The sequence below is a fragment of the Plectropomus leopardus genome, chromosome 18 (genome assembly GCF_026936395.1).
Source record: "Plectropomus leopardus strain MGB_pleo_1.0 chromosome 18, ASM2693639v1, whole genome shotgun sequence".
NCBI classification, from domain to species: Eukaryota; Metazoa; Chordata; class Actinopteri; order Perciformes; family Serranidae; genus Plectropomus; species Plectropomus leopardus.
In genome coordinates this window covers 17,110,511-17,131,869 of record NC_142193.1, presented here as the reverse complement: position 1 = coordinate 17,131,869, position 21,359 = coordinate 17,110,511, and the positions used below count along the sequence as shown (strand labels likewise).

General features: G+C 40.7%; 1 protein-coding gene across 13 annotated transcripts; it reads left to right on the top strand.

The window, feature by feature from the left end:
- The first annotated feature begins 2,051 nt into the window (after nt 1-2,051).
- On the top strand, nt 2,052-20,410 carry elavl3 (ELAV like neuron-specific RNA binding protein 3). Of its 13 annotated transcripts, none has more exons than XM_042505480.2 (8): nt 2,052-2,552; nt 9,196-9,415; nt 9,505-9,608; nt 12,493-12,646; nt 12,761-12,989; nt 13,268-13,321; nt 13,874-13,912; nt 14,668-20,410. In XM_042505480.2, exons 1-8 carry the CDS (start codon nt 2,544-2,546, stop codon nt 15,014-15,016), a joined length of 1,158 nt encoding a protein of 385 aa, XP_042361414.1. In that variant the 5' UTR covers nt 2,052-2,543; the 3' UTR covers nt 15,017-20,410. The 13 variants fall into 13 exon arrangements, with proteins under 13 accessions (XP_042361414.1, XP_042361417.1, XP_042361422.1 ...); XM_042505483.2 differs by having other exon boundaries at nt 2,053-2,552; nt 14,689-20,410; XM_042505482.2 differs by having other exon boundaries at nt 2,054-2,552; nt 9,199-9,415.
- Nucleotides 20,411-21,359: the final 949 nt, after the last annotated feature.

The window sequence follows — 21,359 nt, the reverse complement described above, 5'->3', positions numbered from 1 at the left end:
GAATCTGACTGGAAGAGAGCTGCAGGACAATGACAGGGAGAAAGACGGGGTATACAAGGGTGACCAGGAAGGTTTTGGACAAACAACAAGAGATGTACAGTTTGTGGAAAGTTGTTAGTTGTGAGTCCTTTACTGTATCTTCCATTATCATCATATTCACATAACATACCTATTTTTTATTTGCACTAACTGTGCAGTAATATTTATAGGCTATATTTCTATATTCCTACAGTAAGATACCACACACAGGTGTGTATTTCAGTTGTCCTGTGCAACTATTAATCATAAACATACAGTATATATATAAGTAAAAGGTGTATATAGCCTATACAGATTTTATGTTTTATGCTATCTTATTTTTTCATTTTTCATTTCATAATATTTTATCCTTTTGTTTTGTTTATCCATTTGTTTTCATATCACTTTGCATTTTTCTCTCTCACGACCTTGCTTTAACGTGAATTTACCCAGTGTGGGATAAATAAAGTCTTACCTTATTTTCTTTCTCTCTTGTGTATTAACTCTGTGTGTCTTATGCAGAGATATGCATTCTGTCTGTCTTATCTGTCTGTGATTTGTATGCACCTGCTGTGAAAAAGAATTTCCTCTTTGAGGTCAAATAAACTATCTATCTATCTATCTTATCTTCGCTTATCTTATCTTGAATGAATGAATGAATGACTTCAACAAATGAATGACTTTTCAAACAAACAAAAAAACATATAAACAAACAAAAGTACAGTATCTTATCTTATCTCCATCTGGCTATAGACATCACCCACATATCCATCCAAGGCAAGCAGTCAGTGTCAATAATGCAAACAGTTTCCTCCTTGTACCACTCCTTGCAGCCAGAGCCGTCTAAGGACTCCTCAAGGTCAGTTAGGGAGAGCAAAGCAGACGCTGATTGTTGTTGCACGAGGGCTCACATGAGCAACACTTGTCCGCTCATCGACAGATAACAAAACACACACAGGAGATGCTCTCTACAAAGCACAACCTCTCCTTCACCATCTCATTTCCTCACACGAACAGAAACCCTAGACTCGCACACAAATAAACAAACATACTCTGATTTACGCACACTTGCACGCACACCCACCCCCCCAGGTCAAGGCCCTATGGGGGTCTGCACAGAAATAGGTCATTTGTCACACATGATGTCCCGGGGCAGGGGATGCATTATAGATGAGCCCAAACAGCATGTCTCAGTGAGCACTCACCACACAGCTAGGGACACAGGAGGGAGCAGCAGGAGGTGGGCAGAGAGGGATGAGAACTCCTCAGGAAGGGGAAACTAGGATGTCGTAAAGTAAGACGAAAATCACTGCTGGCCATGTCTTTGTTTAAAAAAAAGCAAAGAAAAGAGGAGAGGACATTCAGCACAGTCTGACCGAAGCTACAACTGCACCTTTCTCAACTTGTCACTCAATAGACATGAATTAATTCTGGGGCTATCTAATTTGTTATTCTCACGTCTGCACCTGACTCTATAGCTAGCCATCTGCCTTGCATATGAGAGGTCCAGAAATCATCCACTCATTAGTCGTATTATGGATTTACCACTTTGTTTGTAGCCACAATTCACACCCAATTATTGCATATTTTGTGTCTTTACCCCCTTTGCTTCAATTCTGTGATTATAAGCCGAGAACGTGGACTCCGAAAGTCTGTCGATCCACGCTCAAAATCGCTTTTATTCGCAAAGACAAAGGCCTGAGGAGCGAAGTTGTTTGCTATGGTTTCAAACAGACCTAAATGGAGAATAAAAGAGAAAGGAAGGGGCTGTGCTGAAGGAGAAGTGAGTGCAAAGTGAGGGGAACGAGAGAGACAAGTCTGCTGTCTCTTGCTGCACCCATCTGTTCTGAAAGTGCAGGTGGAGCCCTATTCACTCCTCTCTGCATGTGAGTGTGAAGAGGGGGGCAGGAAGAAAGGAAGGGCAGCGAGAAAAAGGGAGTGAAGAGATGGAAGGGCAGGGATGGAAGAGGAAGGGGGGGGGGCTCTTGGTGATCTCTCCTGAAGGGGATAATGGGAGAGGAGCGCATTGCAATGGCTGCCATGTAGTACCCTCCCTGCACAATTAGCCAATCAGCAGCGTGCTCTGCCAGCCAGGAGGACGCATAAAAGAAGAACATTGCAGCAGAGGCACAGAAGGAGACTGCGAGAGGAGCAGGGAATTACACATAAAAACAGCAGAACCAGAACACCCTCCCCTGGACACACCCTGCTGAGGATCACTGCTTCTCTTTTTTTCTGAACCATCGCCCACGCCACTCGGAGAGAACGCTCTCCCTCATCATCACCCAGTAGAAAACCCCTTTCTCCTCATTTTCATCCTATAGAGGACACCTACAATCTCAGAGGGCTGAGATTCCCTGGCGAAGATTGTATTTTTTTCCTTTTTTTCTTTTTTTTTTCTTTTCATTTGGACTCCTGACAGAAGGGTCATATAATAGAAAGGCCGAAGAGCATATAGAGACTCAGCCTGCAGCTTCAAGACCAGTGGAAAGAAGGACCTAGATTTCTTTCATTGTACGTCAAGAATGGTTACTGTACGTATGACTCTATTTCTCCGCTATTTGTGAAGGGGATGTTGTAGCAGCATGCTTACATTGTATCTCAGTCCATTTATGTTGAATTGCTATGCACTACAATGCATGTAGACATGTGATGTAGCCATACACTGATTTATTTCTTACTAATATATCTGTAGAGGATACGAGTGGCATTTTAAAGGGAGCTCCGAGACTATGCCTACATGCCAAAACAGAGAAGCTTTGGGATTAGTGTCCTGTGTTTTTGTCCAATATGCAATGCCGTATTACTATGATAAGATTAACGATCGATAGAGGCAATTAGCAATCTAATACTGAGCGATGCGCCATGCCGGCTGCGCTCCAGCCTGCAGTCATCCTGAGCGATGGATAAAGTCTTTATCCTGCCATTTTAGATAACACAGCCTTTACGTTTTGCATCACAGCCACTTCGACTGCCTAAATGTCGACGCTTTGCGTGTATTTCCTAAGAGATGCACGAGTCAAAAAATGGGAATTCCGCAGGATTGATGGAGATGGAGAAAGGGGCGCCGGGCTCAGCGGGGGGGCGGGGGGGGACGTGCTTTCTTTGCCTGGCGCAGCGCAGGGATGCTGGAGACGGCTTTCTGAGACAAAACATGATGCCTCGGAGGCTGAGGGCCCATCCAGCAAGGCAAAGGAAAAAAGGGTCGAGTCACTCCGGGAGGGGAGGGGAGGGGAGGGGGGGATTACGCATCCATTGGTTTGCATTGAATCAGACAAAGTCCAAATTCCTCAGGGTTGTCGTTGCGATGCAACCGAGTAAATGGGCTGGAAACCTCAGAGGCCGCGACGGTAAAGGACGCGCGCGGACATCTCCATTTTAAGCACATTTCCTTCCAAGTATCACATCGCGTACGTTCAAGATGGCCATGCTTACGTTGCGCGTGTCGGATAAAGGGAGATGTGAGCGGTGATAAATTAGCTTTGCTCTGAGCCAACGGCCGGATTGGGCGTGTCTCTGCTGGACTTAAGCACCAAACGAGGGCCTTGAAGCCTCAAAAGGCCTGCTCCGCTTTACCTCTTGACATGCTCTGCAGTTGGCAGCGGATTGTTTATTTTAGCAGAGCAATTAAGGCACATTCACATGAGATTATAGAGGTCAGAAAATAAATAATAAAGCAGAAATCCGCGTTGATGTTGCTCGCTGCAACCATAAAACCACAAGCAGATGTTTAAAAACAAGCTTTTTAAGTAAAAGTTAAAAAATAAAATCCCATTTTAATAGTTTAGTTTTGGGGGAATTATGAAATTGTTATTGTATATACACATGGTGAAATTTCAGGCTGATCAGTCTGTGACTAATAGCATGAACACAAGATAAATAATTTAACACATAAAGGGAACAGGATTTGATTTGTAGTTGGGCCAAATATCAACTTTTAACATCTCATTTCATTGAATTTGAAATATTGCTACGAAAAAAAAAATGCAAAATGGAGGGTTGGACAGCAGATCAACTGCGAGGCTCGAGCTGACACATCCCCAATTCCACTTTTATTTTCTCTTTGTTGTACATTACCTATTGTCCCTTGCAGGCCTAGACACAATCACACCGGCAGAGGCTGTAGCTCCCCTCCACATGGTCCGCAGTCCTCCATGCCTGTACCGCAGTGCCAAGCAAATAAAAGCGTTGAGTCAGATAACCTATCCAAGGCACTTACACAATTCAAGGACAAGGGCAGCCGAGGCCATCACTGTAAACCACTCTAAACAGGTGTTTGGTTTTTCAGTTAAAATACAGAATTGAATGTAAATTGGCAGAGTTTACAGGCCATTTTTTAAGTCAAAATATAACAATTAAAAGGCTTCATGTGGTGTTATATTTTTACAGTTAAGACATGACCTGTCTAATTTGTGTGAAACGTTAAATGTGATGGTGTTATGTAAGCGGTGATTCGCCTCCTGTTGCCAACGACTTCATGTAATTATCAGCAACAAATATAAAGCCTGTAGGGAAGAAAGAGGTGAATGTACCTTCCATCTCTGAGACTGCAAAATGAATCTCTTGGGCCCATGTTTGCAGGTAACAAATAATATGATTATTATTATTATTATATTATGAAAAAGGATATATAAAACTATTAATATTGATTAAAAATTGTATGATAGTTATGGGGGAAAAACACATTATTATCTATGACAATTTGTCATTCGCCTTATGCTTGATGAGTTTAAGCCACCTTTTTAAATCCAACTATCACCAAATACAAGACTATAATTTATTTTTTTTTTGGGGGCAAACGATTAAAATCTATGCATAAATTTCTCGGATTGTAGATTTTTTATTTGACCTATCATGGCGTTTTTGACTTGTGGCTGGCAACTGTAACAGTCATTGTTCCCGGAGAGTCCTGCAGCCCCTGGCCACGACACAAAGCGCCACTGTTTACATTAATATTCATAGTGCTGCCATGGCCTCTGCGAGGGAGAAGAAGAGGAACGGGTGGCTCTTTTGTTTGGTCGTTTCAATACGTTTATTCAGCAAAAAGGCGCTCCGGTTCATGAATGCCTGCAGAGCTCACAAGTCTTGCCTTTTAAAAAGGAGGTGGGGGGGCTAAGTAAGAGAAATCGAGGGATTTTGTTGTGCATCTGCCATATATAAACAGCCGTATGTGCGATTTCTATCTTAATTACTCGATTCAAAACGTTTTGAAAGTCAAGAGAATATAAAATAAAACCACTCGGTGGTGTTTGCCGGATTCACGGGCCTCTGTGGCCTCAAACGAGACCGTCCGAAAGCCACTCCCTTTTTCAGCACGCTGGATAGCGCCCCGCATGCTACAAGGACTTGCAGGACAGATATGTCTCCCTGAGCCTTTTGACGTTGTCTGCTCCCATTTTATCAAAGAAACACATACTGAGGGAGCTGAAATCTTTTAGAAATCTTTTATTTTTAGTCGGCGGAGCGGAGAATAGGGATGGAGCCTCAGAGCATGGCTGACATGGGCTGTGACTCCTGTCGTCCTGTTGTTTTACAGCTGCCACCATGATCCCTTAAGCTGCAGAGAGTGTGGCTAATGCCCTTTGTTTGGGATAATCCCGTAATCTGTGTTATTTAGAGGGCTCATTTACACTTCAGCCTTGCATTCAGTCTTGATTCATGCATTTCAGAAAAAAATCTTTATATAAAGCATTATAACGTGGACTGGAGACAAGGTTATTTGTTAAAGGGAGGAATCTGTATCATCGTTGTTGGTTGAAAATAATCAGGTTTTAGTTTTGTCTGCACAAAGAAAACTAAAGGACATATATTACATGCATAAAGCAAGTGAATTTTAATTCACACTGGGTATAACATTTTCAAACATTTAATCTTTTTTTTTGCTTGGACTGCAAGCCTAAACAAAATACTGAAGGTGCCTGTGTCTTTTTCTCTTAGTTATATATCATATTCAAATTACTCTTAGTGCATTTGTAACATGTAATCTCATGTTTTGAGTTAAACCTGGAGATGATTATTCTTCTGTACATTATTACCTGCGGCGCTGTGCTGCATTTGGAGCAGAAATGAATCGGGTGGAACAGTTTTACAGACATCAGAAGGCAGAGACTGCATTTACATTTAGTCATGTAATGCTGCTGTGTTTTGTAATTTAATAGTGTACAGTGTAGGTGGTGGGTACGTGTGCTTGGCAGTGGAGGCAGGGCTCTTGTTTGCGTGCAAGTCTGGGTTCATGTGTTTGGCAGAGGAGGCAGGGCTCTTGTTTGCGTGCAAGTCTGGGACCATGTGTGGGCGATGCTGATGCAGTACATTAAATATTAAGGGAGATCTCACAGAACCCCAAAATAGAAAAAAAGCAGTGTGGGACACATATTGCTACCCTGACAACTGGAATCTTTTAGGAATTTTAAAAGAGGATTTTTATGGCATGTTTTCGTCCTTATTCGATATATATAAGAAATAATTTGAGGGAGAAGAAGCAGTGATACGCAACAAACGACCTAGGCCATAGTTACACCCAGGACATCGTGGTTGTGGACATTTTTATTGTACAGTACAGCTGGAGTAGATTGGGCGTATTAGGATTATTCATGCTTTTGTAGGCTACAGCATCCCAATGATTTATTGTCTCGTCACCATAGTAATTGGGTTACTGCAAACCAAACTCTAGACAATTTGATTTTTGTTGTTGGTATACAAGATGAAATATGACAGCCTAAAGACAAAATAATCCTCTCTGGTTTACTTGTTTCCAGTAACTTCAAAGCATGCTGTTTCTCTTTATTTCTGTGTGAAAATCTTAATCTTTGTTGCTGCTTGTGTCAGCCAATCTCAGTGTGCCCAGCCCATACTCGGTGGGTCTGTGCATTATATAACTTCACACTGTTCACTGGGGATGTGTGTTCTGCCATGTTGAGGGTTATTTCAGTTGGCAAGTCAAATTTGCCCTAATATGTTTTTTTCCCCTTCAAAATGCTTTTTGTCATATTTGGGACACATTTATATTTGTGTTAGTCAGATGCATCACATCACACAATGGTGTACTAGGTTAATATTACAATAAACACAACACAACAGCTTGATACCACCTTTTTTGTCAAAATGTGTTTATCCTATAGTCATAATGGCAAAAGATAGTCGGAAGGCATTTCAGCCTTGCATCAAAATCTTGTGACAGATTGCTATCTGCGTTGTTCTGCCTTTGTGCGTCGATGTGTGTCTGAAGTATTTTATTTTTAGGCTGTCTTAACTCTGTCACTGTGCTCCTTCTCCCCTTGTCATCATCAATTTGACTTACTGATATTCTCTGCTCCTGCAAAGCCGTATAATATTAATACACGGTGGGGAGAAATAAACGTCTGACCTGTATAGCTGCTCCTAACAAGCACAGACACAAACATACACTGAAAGTAAGAAAGCCATTCAGCCATTAGAAACAATGCAGTCTTTGAGGGGCTGTTACCTGGGCAACCTGAGTCGAGGTGAGGCTCAAAGCAAGACAGCGGAGAAAGGGCAGGTTAGACAGACCAGTTGCAGATGCTGAAAAGAAAAGAGAATACATGAAAGATGTCTAGACAGAAATGAAGAAATTAATTCTTTCAGTAATATAATTATAACACAGAAACACAGCCTATACAAACACAAAATGCCCGTGAGCTGTGAGCGAAACTTGTCAGTTAAACATTACTGTTATAATGTTTATGTTTCAGTGACACCTACAATATTTCTTCATCAAGTCAGGAAATCCCCTGAATATACTTTTGAAATCATTCTGAAGATTGATTAATTAAGCCCCTTTGTTGCTTTGGACTCCCCTGAAAGACCCCAGGAGCTTTACAAGAGACTCATTTAGCCTTATTGACATATATAACACCCACCAGCGAAGAGATCTGCAACAGCTCAAACCCACAATCTCACACATGCATTAAAACTGTTCATCCAAGCACCTTACACTTTTGTGAGAAGGCACTGAAATGCATCAAAAATCCAAACTGCAAAATGTACTGCAAATGCACAGTGATGTTATAGAGGCTAATTTTAGTTGCATGAGTCAACAAGGATAAGCCAACTCTGAGCATGCATACTTATTAACTGGCAACTCCAATGATTCAAATATTTTATCTTATGATGTTTGGACATGAAACTAACAGATGCAAATGTAAAAAAAAAATCAATAAGTGAACAAAAACATGGGATTTAAAATTAAGATACCTAATAGCAAGCCTGCAGGTTTTTCAGTAGTATTTTCTTTTCTGAATTCAAACAGCTGAACAAATCAGTGCAGCTACAGAAAATCAGCATCGCACAAAGCAATGTTATCATAACCATAACCATTTTATAAAATTCTATATCCTTTGTTTACAAAAAAAAAGAGTTTGCAGTGATTTTCCATGAAGATTCGCACTGGAAACAATGACGCAGAGACAGAGGGCTAGGTGTTGCATGTGGGACGAAAGGGAAAGAGAAAGGGAAAATGGAGCAGGAAGTTCTGTGACTGGCCACACCGATGTTCCTTGAGGTGCCCCTGTGGATCAAATTAAGCAACACAGAGCAACACAAACACTTCACTGTGCTCTAACCCACACTATTACTCCAGTCACAAAAATAATAGTCAGTGGACCACAAAGAAACCTTAACAAAGAACAAACATGTAATCCGGATTTACTTTTCCTCCAGACCATGATATTCTAAAATTCTTGCAGCACAAAACCCATATAACGTTGCCACTCTGCCTTTTGTCCATCATCTCGACCCTTGCCTTCCCAAAGCTCCCCCAGCATCACACACCACCATTACTATTATCCATCCCTGTGTAGTGATGTAATGGTGTTTGACTCTGGAAGAGAGTGGGGGGGGGCAAGGAAAAAGGGACTGTGACATCTGCAGGACCAGAGGCAGGGAGCAAGAGAGGGGGAAAGATGGGGTGAAAATGGGGGAGGGGAGATGATAAATCAGACCTTGTATCCATCTCCATTTTAGCAATGCTGATTTCTGACCTTTCCCTGCCACAGTGACACAGTGGACAGCCTATGTGTGTGTGTGTGTGTGTGTGTGTATAGTTTGTATCTGTGCATGTATAATGTGTTAAATGTTTGCACATATATACAGCCACATCACCTCTGCATCCTACTGTGCATCTTTTAAGAAATAAAAATCTAACACCACCCTCTTCCTCAGCAGATAATCAGCACCATGGAAACCCAGGTGTCCAACGGTCCAAGCGGAACCAGTCTGCCTAATGGTCCAGTCATTAGCACCAATGGCTCCACAGATGACAGCAAAACCAACCTGATCGTCAACTATCTGCCTCAGAACATGACCCAAGAAGAGTTCAAAAGTTTGTTTGGTAGCATCGGAGAGATCGAGTCCTGCAAGCTAGTCAGAGACAAGATTACAGGTGCAACACTTTGTCCATGCTTAAATAAATGTCCCTTCATCTGCTTTTGAGAATCACTGACTCCACTGTGGCTCTTTCTTTGTCTCCAGGTCAGAGTCTTGGATATGGCTTTGTAAACTACGTGGATCCAAATGATGCAGATAAGGCCATCAACACACTAAATGGTCTAAAACTGCAGACTAAAACAATCAAGGTGAGCACACCTCTGCAATATTCACACTTCATTTTTGGATTCTTGATGGCACGCTAGACAAAAAGAGAGGAAGTGGAGAGTCGGGGGGTGGGGGGTGGGGGGTGTTGAGAGAGGTGGCGACAGACGTGACAGAGGGAGGGGAGGAAAACGGGGAGGAGGAGGCAGAAGGGAGCGGTGGCCAGAACAAAGGAAGTGAGAGAAAGGGTGAAAAGAGCAGGAGTGAGTGGAGGTCAGAAAGCAAGGGGCGGACAGCATGCAGAGGTTATTGTGATGGAAATGTAATTAGGAAGCCTGACTGCGGTGCACTGGGGTCAGTCTCGGTTACCCCATCTGCCTCCAATCTAGGCTAATTAGGGGGCTTCTTTGTCCCAAAATCAGATGAAGGAAAGAGGGGGGCATATTATTAAACACTACTTCCTTCCATCCCCCCAACCTGATCAAAGTAGATCAAAGATTGAGACAAACTGCAGGATTGAGAAATCGAATCTGTGAGAGAGCAGAGCAGGTGATCTACCAGCAGCTGTCCATGAATAGAGACGTTAATCTGACTAATGAGGGATCAAACATTGAGCCATCAGCAGGAAAAGTCCAGATTTGGGTCCTTTTTGAAATATTGTGTGTATATTTTGCACAAGAGAAATTACCTCTTACTCTGGAACAAATGTGTAGAAGAAAGGTTGATTGTCATATTTACTCTGGATGATCTAATGACATAATTATCTGATGTTTCTATCCATAGATCGCTCTTGGTCTAATGTTAAAAAAAAAAAACACCTCTGGTCACTACCATACTTTTATCCTTCTGATTTTGCAGGAGGCTTCAATAGAGAGGGGTGAAGCTGTGAGGGAGGGGGCAGCAGTGGAAGGGTAGGGGGTAGCTGGGAGAGCAGAATGCCAATGACGGGATTAGAGGCCATATGGGCTTCAGGCACCATCTGTACTGTGGGAGCGACAGGGAGAGGGTTAATTATAGGGCAGCCTCTGCTCCTCGAACACAGCAACTCCCCCCTGACTCATCCAGAACACCCTAATCACTGCACCACACAACCCTCCTGCTCATACAGTCTGTCTGTATACACAATAGACACTGGTGCTCAGTGCTGATGGGTGAAATCAGAACACCTGTATTCATCTGAAAGATAATATGCAAGTCATTTGAATTCAAATCAAAGCTTTTTTGGCGCCCTTTGCGATAAGTGAAATTTGAATACAACAAATATTTCTAAAACTTGGCAAGACTGGCAAACATTTATAACACCAATACATATTTATAAACAATGTGTGTCTGTATTTGTGTGTGTGTGTGTGTGTGTGTGTGTGTGTGTGTGTGTCAACAGCGTGTTTAAAAGTTGTCAAGGATCCTGCAAGTCTTGTGATGTACTCACATTGTTTGCTGTTTGCCAGTGGAGCTGCTCTCCCCCAGAGGATAGAGACAAAGGAAGGAGGCAGGACAGGGAGGGCAGCTCAGCCTATCTCAGACAACACTCACTCTGTCTCTCCATCACACACAAACACAGCGCTGCCAACAATGCATTGAACTGGATTATCTATCGCACATGTGTTCGCATGCTCCCATAAACACAAAAACAACAATGTGTGTATAGAGCTTGTTTTTAAACAATCAATCAGATATTCCTCTGCAGTACTAGATGTAAAACTGATCTGAAAAGTAGACCAACAGAAAACCATAAGGGATATAAACACAGACGCACCAGAAATGGTCGTGCACTAATTAAGTCACCAGTGGATTCAGGGAAATGCATCAACTAAGGCTGATGTTTTTTGGTGCAAAACAAAGCTGACGCTTGGGCTTGATGACTGGTATCAGTTTGGGTAATGGCTACAGTCATCACAGTGCCTCTTTGACGGTCTCATTGTGGCTGAGTGTGAGCTTAAAGGCACTGATTAAGTCCACAGATAGCAGAGAGACAGTTGGGTCTGTGGAGAGGGCGAATGAGGAGAAATCAGTAGGAGACAAAATAAGGACTATTTGCCGGGAACTTACATCAGGTCTTTCTAACATGTTCCTTCAAGCTACAGTTGGTAACTTTAAAAAAAAACAACTTTCTGTCATATTTGCTGCAACTGTCACTGTATCCACACAGTATTACATGAGACAGATGATCTGCGAAAAAGCATGTCCCTCTGCCTCCATGTGTTGCTTCTAGTAGCATTTGTCAGAATCCAAAACAACAAATCAGAGTTGAGGAGTCTATAATGCAACTGTCAATCATGTCAATCACTGCTAGTGAACTGCGGTCAAGCTGTCAAACTAGGCAGCGCTGATCAATTATGACACAAGGTTCTGTTACTGCATTGTCTATTTCTCGCCTCAAATGTTTTCAGAAACATATTTTAGTGTACTGTTTAGCTGTGAAATGACAGCGTTTGTGACCCAGCAGCCATAATGAGCTAAAATGAAGCACTACGCAAGTGTCAGAGCTAACTTTCTCATTTTACAGCTAAACATTATGCTAAAATATGCTTCTGAAAACATCCAAGGTAAGAAATAAGCAATGCAGTAACAGAATCTTGATTCACGTTTGATCAGCGCTGCCTAGTTTGACAGTGATTGCAGTACACAAGCTGTGATTGACATGATTGACAGCTCCACAGCTGTGAGTAGTTTTCCATGAGCTGGTAGATTCTAGCAAATGCCATTAGAGGCAGCAAGTAGGATTTTGTCAGGGACTGTCTGTCTCATGTTCTGCTGTGTGGATGTAGTGATAGTTTCAGCAAATATGATAAAATGTTATTTTTATATACATTTCTGACTGTAGCTTTAAATTGCTGTGTTTGATTTGAATCCTCTGAGGCAATTTTGAGATTTTGGGCATATGTAAATATCACGCACCTATTGATTTATTTGATCTGGCTGTTGTAGGTATCATATGCTCGGCCAAGCTCGGCCTCTATTCGTGATGCCAACCTTTACGTGAGTGGGCTCCCCAAAACCATGAGCCAGAAGGACATGGAGCAGCTGTTCTCCCAATACGGTCGTATCATCACGTCCCGTATCCTAGTGGACCAAGTCACAGGTATAGCCTTATTTCACTTCTCATGCTGTCATTCCATCTCTGAATGAAAGTTTGGTAGGCAGCAGCAGTCGTTGATGCCAAGGTAGTAAAATTGGTTTGTATTCTTAATCGGAGCAGGCATATCACGAGGAGTGGGCTTCATCCGGTTTGACAAGCGAAACGAAGCAGAGGAGGCCATCAAAGGTCTGAACGGACAGAAGCCTTTGGGTGCTGCCGAGCCCATCACTGTCAAGTTCGCCAACAACCCTAGCCAGAAGACAGGCCAGGCCTTACTGACTCAACTGTACCAGACTGCTGCCCGCCGCTACACGGGGCCCCTGCACCACCAGACTCAGCGTTTCAGGTACTGAAACTTTGGCAACCTCACACAAGAGTGAAAAGAAAAATCAATCAGGTGAAGTGGCACACCCCCTAAAAAAGCAAATGTGGTCTAATTTCATATTAAGGAAACCTGTGTAATCAAAACATCCAAAATAAAAACAAAACTTTTACTGTCAATATTAACTTATACGTTAACTGTTACTTTAAGCAATATTATTGCTTTTCAGTACAGAAGGAATTGGCAATATTGCGTTGTCCCTCCTTCTCACTCTTTTTCTCTGACTTTCTTTTAAACTGCAGCATGATCCCTTCACTTGGAAAGGGACCAGATCCAAATAACAGCTCAAAACCAATGTAAGACACCAGACTTTTCCAAATACAATAAAATAAAACTAAAGCTAAATAAATCTTGGTTTAAGGAAAATAACACTGAAGCTTTCAATTGTGCCTATACTACATAGGCATTATAGGAATTATTTAAGATTGAAATAACCAGATGTTGGCCACATCTACATGAATCAAAAGGTTTTTAAAGTCAATATTTTCATGGAACCTCACCATCAACTGTAGATACACTCTCTTAGTCAGTATGGATAGTTATATGTAACCAGTAGATGTGAAATGGCCTACGATAGATAATTTGATATATTACATAAAGGAGAATCTATTATGTAGCTTAACCAACTGAACTCACAATGAGCAATAAATACCAGCTGAGACACATACTCACAGCACTATTTAACACGCCATCAGTTTGTGGTTGGATGGTTTGGGACTGCGTTGCAGTGAAGGATGCCCTCTGGAGGCCAGCTGGTGAAGGAGCAACATGTTAACTGAAAGCCCCCCTTCCTTGTAGATCTCATAACTAACTTCTGCATCCCCTTCATTCTCCCTCTTGCGTTGCAGACTCGACAATTTACTAAACGCCAGCTACGGAGTCAAGAGGTAAATGGTGTATTTTCAAAAGCATCCATGCCAAAATAAAACCTCAAACAAAGTGCCTGGAATACCACCTGCTGACTTCATCTCGAAATCAGATATAATGGCCATAATTCTTAATACCCACTGCCCATTTAAACCATGTTACAGAAGCAGCCCACACAACAAAATATCTGTAATTGCAATGATGCAAGCTTCTAACAGCAGGGTATTCTGGCATGGCTTTGTTTAACCTTTTTGTTCTTTTATTTTACTTAATAGAAATAATTTATATGTATTTATTTATGAACTAACATTGTCAGTTTCAGTTGCTTTAATGTCCCCTTTTTTTCACCAGCATGGACATACCAGATTCCGTTTGCGTCTCCTCTGTTTGCTCCAGTTTGTGTATGATTTGATTCCGATTTGCTTTTCATCCCTCTCTAGGTTTCTGTGTTTTGTTCGATACTGTGGTTTCTGTTAAACATTGTGATTCATGTGTTTAATTCTTCCAGAGGCTTTGGTCAGCAGAGAAAATGAGAAAATATGCAAATTATGTGGGTGTCTGTGTCTCAGGGCACACAGTGTCATTTTGTATGAAAGCAGGTAGTGCGGTGCCCACACATATTTACCTACTTACTGTACAGCAGAGGGGATGGAGATGGTGTCCCCCGACTCAGTACCCAACTACAATCTTTATCATTTCTCACAGATACATGCCCATAAGAGACAGTATAGAGAACTGAATCCTGTGTGGAACTTCAGAATGACACCCATGGTAGTTCTCCCACTCTCTTCCCCAGATTCTCCCCCATCACCATTGACAGCATGACCAGCCTGGCCGGGGTCAACCTTACTGGTCCAACTGGAGCCGGCTGGTGCATCTTTGTGTACAACCTGTCCCCTGAGGCGGACGAGAGCGTCCTCTGGCAGCTCTTTGGGCCTTTCGGCGCCGTCACCAACGTCAAGGTCATCCGTGACTTCACCACCAACAAATGTAAGGGCTTTGGCTTTGTCACTATGACCAACTACGACGAAGCCGCCATGGCTATTGCGAGCCTTAATGGCTACCGCCTGGGTGACCGCGTGCTGCAGGTTTCCTTCAAAACCAGCAAGCAGCACAAGGCCTGAGAGAGAGGCTGCTGGCGCCAGCTCCTTCGACCTGCAGGGAGAGCAACCTGAGCTCCCCCTGTGCCATCACTCTACATGGGCCTGGACTGAGTCTCTCTCTGACGCATTCTCACACAAATCCATGATATATTATCACAAACACAGACATGCAGATGCACACATACACACACAGAAATAACCAAACATATCCATACACAAAGCATACACAAGTCAGAGTTTCAAACAAACACACTAGTGGAGTTTTTCTTTTCTCTTTACACAACATGCTAGTCCTTCCCTATATTTGCCTGGATTGAATTAGAAGGAGTACGTAGCGGGTTTGTTGGGTAGGGGCAAGAGCTATCTATTTAGGAGACAGTCTAACGAATGTGACAGAGAATGTGTACTGAGTGCTTTGATTGAATTCAGGCAAATAATGACAACTGATGAACAAAATGATCAAAAATTTAAATGAATATGTGCAATTTACCCAAACTCTTAACCCCACCATCTCTCCTATTATCTTGCTGGAGAGGATGTAGTCACTTTTTTACACTTGGGCATTTTGAATCAGCGATTTTTTTAGATCAAAGAAAATGAAATTAAAAAACAGTGTTCTCTTATATACGTCTATTAAAATATAACTATATATTCAATATTTAAGGTGGTTATAATAGCCGAGTATGTAAGCATTTTCTAGAAACTTTGACTACTGTTTCCTGACCTGCATTAGGTGGTGCCAAGCGTAAAGGCAGTTTTCTCTACCCTATGTGAGCGTATTAGCTCAGACCCCATAAGATTTAGGCGAACCAATGAATACTGGTTGCAGAAAAGAGTAGTCCGAAAGCCATCCAAATCACTCTTTCCCTCACAGTCTCACACCAAACAACATTAATAGTACACTTCTGTATCACAGAAACACAGTTCAATAACTAGATAATATATTTAGTCCACGAAAACATTAAAAAAAAAAACAGTTCCTGTATTTCGTCTAATCTATCCTCAGGATGGATTCAGCACACGCAGACTGTCTGTGAACTCAGAGCAGAGTGGCAGTGCTCCCATGGTGATGGCGCTCATTAAAAATTCTCTGGTGGGCAAGAGAGTGGCGAGTACGAGGGGAAAACCATTTCACTGTAACAAAGCCACGTCAAAGGAAAATACCGGTGTTTTTTCACTTTTTGCATCACTTTTTCATTACACTTGTATTTTACATTCTCCACATTTACTCTGCATGGCTTTGTCAGCCATGATTTGGTGTGATATCCCTTTAACTGGAAGGCCATCTAGTGTCAAGAGGTCAAGAGAAAAAACTTGAAAAACTACATTGCTTTGATTGTGAATGTTACTATACTCAATACAGGTTAAGTCTTCAGATGAATTTAGACAAGAGGAAGCAGGGAATTTGATAGCTGAATATGATTATGATCCGAATAGCTGCAAAAGTAACTGAAAAAAACATCAAACACACCCCATGGACTGAACATTGAGCTAGGCTGCAGAGAAAAAACATAGATGAGCAAAAACTCAAGAGCACCGGTATTATTCTTCAGTCTAGCGCACAGATAGAAGCTCCCCGAATAAATGAGGTCAAATCTTCACCATTCAGTGGAACACATCTACAGTGAACATGCATAGAGCAGATCAAGAGGACTGCAGTTCAGAAATGACTGAACATTTAAAACTGACTTAGAGTCACGCGTGTGAGCGATCATATCTGGCAATGTTACAAAATTATCACTGATCCTTTGAGGAGAAAGATTACCAGTTCCTCCAGCTTTGCCAAAACGCTCCTCAGTTTTATTTTAAAACCCTGAATTCTCTTAAAAGCTCCCCAGAAACTTTGAACTCCTGCCCTCTCAAAAGATGACTGTACAACATCAAGCCTGCAAATAAGTGTCATAATTATACTTCTGTTTACAACAGAAAAGTATTTATTTATTTGCTTTAGATCTGTTTGGCACTACCACAAAAATAGCATTTCTCAAAATATCCCCAACCCAATTGCATGGAAATTATTTATGGCACCCTTGATGAAACATTAAGGCCAACCTGTCTAGTTGAAGTGTCTGTTACAGACCAGACTTACGATTTACCATGGGGAGAGCGAATGTCTTTCAATATCAAGACATCTGCACATGATAATAGATTAAATAAGGTCAACTATATTCAAGACATTTTTGCTTTTGCTTTTCTAAATGACGCTGTGTTAGCCAAAGAGGACGATCTCTTTGAAAGGATTACATTAGAGATAAATCTATTTTTATACATACAAAGGAACAAGACCTTGTGCTGAATTTTTACAGATTCTTAAGCTTGGAAAAATTGGGACATCGCATGGCTTTATTTTAAACCCTCTGATCTTTGAAGAGCAAGGGGGAATAAGCATGCGGTGTATGGGTGGGGATTTAGGGAGGGGGCGAAGGAACATTGTGTCTCATACAAACTTAACCGTTCAACCATATCACAACAATTGAAACTTAACAAAAATTTGATGTAAAAAACGGAAAAAAATTAAACAGTTGGGGGTAAAACCTGACAGACACATCTATACTTTTCAGTGCTTAGACACACTCTCATCTCTTGTCCTGAAGTTGTGTACAGTGTTGCTTCAATGATGGTGCAGTGAAGTGAAGTTCTTTGACTTGAGAATCCCAGACAAAGCTGCAGTGAGACCGCCTCACTGCCCAGCTGAAAAACTGAATAGCTGCTTGCAAATACAAAAAGGTAAAAACGCAGATTCAAACAGTGATGCAGATTCTTAACGAACACCGAGCATGATTAGATAGATTTGATTTTTGCCAAAGAATTGCTTTGCAAGTCAGTACCAAGAAGGATAAATTAAGACTAACTATATTATTCCCTGAGTAATTGCTGTACAAATCTATGTTATTTATTGAATAAGGACCCTCGACAATTTCAGTTATCATTACTTTTGAATACCTAAGTTGCGCATATCAGTTTACATTTGTAAATCCTATAACCACTAAACCAAACAGTTGCAAGCAAATTTCATGCACACACCGAATGATAAAAAAAGACATATCAAAAATAAAGTATGATGAATCAGTTCACCTCAAAACAAAGGAAAAAAATTGGATGCATCCATATAATGTATCTCCCCCAACATTTATATCATCTGCTTTGTCTCATGACCAATTTAATCCTTTAAAAGCGTTAACATTGCACCACTTACTCTGGCATCTTTCGATCTGACTCATACTGTTTCATCCCCCCCAAATACTCTGAATGATTGTTGCTGGCGTGCCCAGAGCTGACCACATCAAAAGGACTAATCTAGCTATTTTTTGGGTCGAGCAATTTGCAAGAGAGCACGGTAGGACCGAGCACTTGGAAAGACCAGTGATAGACGTTACGAACAACTGCGATAACAGGCCACGTTGAACTGCAGCTGGAGTTGTTCACCCAGCCATGTCCAATGTAGTACAGTCAAGCCACAAACCAAAAACCACAGCACGAAATGACCTTTCATACACAGTCTACAAAGACCCACACCTGATGTACAGTAGAGAGCCAAGGACCATGGCAGGAAACAGTACTACACTGCTTGAGCAACAACAATAATCATTTAAAAAGACAAAAAAACTTTCCTATGGAACAGTAAGTGCAATGTGCTTTGTTTTTATATTGACTGAGAACAAATGATATATATTTTTTAAAAAAGAAATTAAACGTCACACTGAAAAGGTTTGCGGAATAGTGAAAGGAGCAAAAGTTCAGACGAAAATGTTAAAAACGAACATTAAGAAAATCAAAAACACGCAATGAGAGGTCTGATCTGTAGATTTCCATAATCACTTCCTCAGCCCCTAATTTGTGCTCTGATCATGCAAGCTCAAACAAACTGCATATTTGGCTGACTTAATAGAGCAATTCTCAATGACCTTGAAAGGAATACTGTCTAATATATCATCAGTTTTAGCCCATGTCAATTTCAAATATCTTTTTATTTTTCCTGTAATTTATTGATTTCATTTACATATCAAGACTCACTTGTTAAATTAGCGTATTTGTGTTGTTGATGTTGCCATAGAGAACACACATGGGTCAAAGATTATGTTTGGTTGCATTGATTGGGTACAGTTTGTTATTTTTCTTCCATTATTTAATTAGTTGCAGTTTTTACAGTGTATGCAGATTTTAGACTTAGTTAGATTTTTTTATTTCAATCAAACTGTGTTCAATTGTGTTTGTAAAAGTCTGTGGTAGCTTTTGTTGCAACATAAAATAATTTAAACAGAAAAAATTCAAAATAGCGCCAACAAACTTGTATTATTTGGGCGACTTTAAGCTTGTAGTTTTAACTTATTGTTAACTTAAAAACTATTTATTATGATTATTATTATTGCCTCGTATAAAGTATGTTTTGTGTATATTTATGGTTTATTTCATTATATTTGCAAGTTTAAAAGATTTTAAGTTTGCCAAAATTGTGGTTACACCATTTCGTTTCTTAAAAAGGGGGACAAATAGAAAAACAGCTTTAGAAGTACGATTTGGAAACGTTCTCCATAGTCAAAGAATGCACTGCTATATTTAACTAATTGAAGTGTATAAACATACATGCTGTGTGCTAGATGTTATGCCTTTACTGCCTGTGTTCTGTTTGTCTTGTTAAATGAAAATCTTTTAATTATTTAATCTAATCACAGTCTTGTTTTTTCAACCACTCTGTGAACCCCTGAGACATGGGACAGCCCCTGTAAGCAAGGCTTTGGCCCATTCGAGGGTTAAGCAACTGGCCGGGAACAGAGGGGGTGTCATAGGTTTGATAGGCTCACAAGATGCTTTCCTGTTTACGCTGATGGGCTGACTTACAAAAAAAGACAAAAAGGGTTCTGTTTCTGTAAAAGCAGTGTAATACTGAGATCATCTGTATCAATTTCAATATCAATTTCTGCTATTGAAGGGTGTTCTTTAGCGCCAAGATGCATTTGGAAACCCAGCCAAGAGCACGGGCAAACAATTACAGAGCTCAGAAAAGCTGCAGGAAGGTTTTCTTGGGAGTCTCTAGGGTAGCAAAGGGGTGAGTGGTCCTTCTGTTTCTCAACCAACTGTATTTTGTGTCTATTTATTTAGAAGAGGGGACGCAGTAACTTAGTGATGTTTTTCTTACATTTTCCTGGAATGGTAGAACAAATCAAAGGTGAAAATGATCAAAACGGCTCTGCTGACACCAACGTTAGCAGAGAAAATACAAAATCTCATACTTCCAAACATGACCAAATGAACAATGTCAAAATTTAACAAAGAAAAAAAAAATAAACCTTTCAGTTTAGTCTAGGATATTTATTACTGGGATTTCAGCTGAAGACGCTTGAAGACTTTTTCATGGAATTGTTTAATTATTTGTACTTTACATGCCAGAAAAAAATAAAATAAAAGTTACAAATATTGAGTGATCCCATTTTTATTGAATGTCAAAACAATATTGTTGAAAGTTATGAGAAGAGATGTTCTTATACCATTCTTTCCACTCCAAAACTGATACTGATGCTTGAACTTGTATATCGGCTGATACGGAGTAAAATCTGATATGTTTTAATTACATAACAATGAACAACTGTATACTACTAACCCCGAAACCCCGAACTGAAATGGATGCTGTCATTGTTGTAAAGCATGGCTATGATTAAATCCTAAACTGGTGGGACTTTTGCCAAAGTGCCGACATTTTGCTAACGGCTGAAGTTACACTATTACCAGAGATTAGTTCTTCTTTACCACACTAAACCGTAGTTTACAGAGGCTGCACAGCATAACTTGCTATGTGGGCTACTGTTTAAGAGTGATGAAAAACTGTTTTCTGTAAACAGCTGTTTAACAAAGGCGTGAAATAGTTTGTTTTTTTAATAAATTAGGCCTACCTGGTGATAGAATGGTGCATTGGCTAGCCTAAGTGATCCAGCATTTTAAGAAGTATCAGAGGAATTTCCAATTTTTCAATACTGGTATTGGTATCAGAAAAACTGAAGCTATTTCCATACATCTTTCTCTATGCCAAGTTGTTTTCTTACACATTCCAGTTACTTATACAATGGTAACATATAATATAATAAATCAGTGCTGACAAAGATCTATGCAATGGTTTGAGAATATGAAAGGTTTTTTACACAGCTCTTCCTAATGTGTTATTTATTGCTATTTATTTAATACAACAATTAATAAATAGCAGATGTTATTTGCACCCAGGTGTCCATAGCCAACAATGATATTTGCATCCATCAATGTGGCTTTTCACATCCAGGTGTAAATATTTCCCAGGAATCTTAGCTCTGTTGAAATACGATGTTAACAGGTCTATTCAGCTATTCTGCAAAGGTTTACATACACAGTGTGCATT

What these genes read in the sequence shown, in the direction of transcription:
- elavl3 (XM_042505480.2), top strand. An exon ending in CACCAGACTCAGCGTTTCAG is followed by an intron (nt 12,990 to 13,267) that starts GTACTGAAACTT and finishes TTTAAACTGCAG; the next exon opens with CATGATCCCTTCACTTGGAA. An exon ending in GCCAGCTACGGAGTCAAGAG is followed by an intron (nt 13,913 to 14,667) that starts GTAAATGGTGTA and finishes CACCCATGGTAG; the next exon opens with TTCTCCCACTCTCTTCCCCA.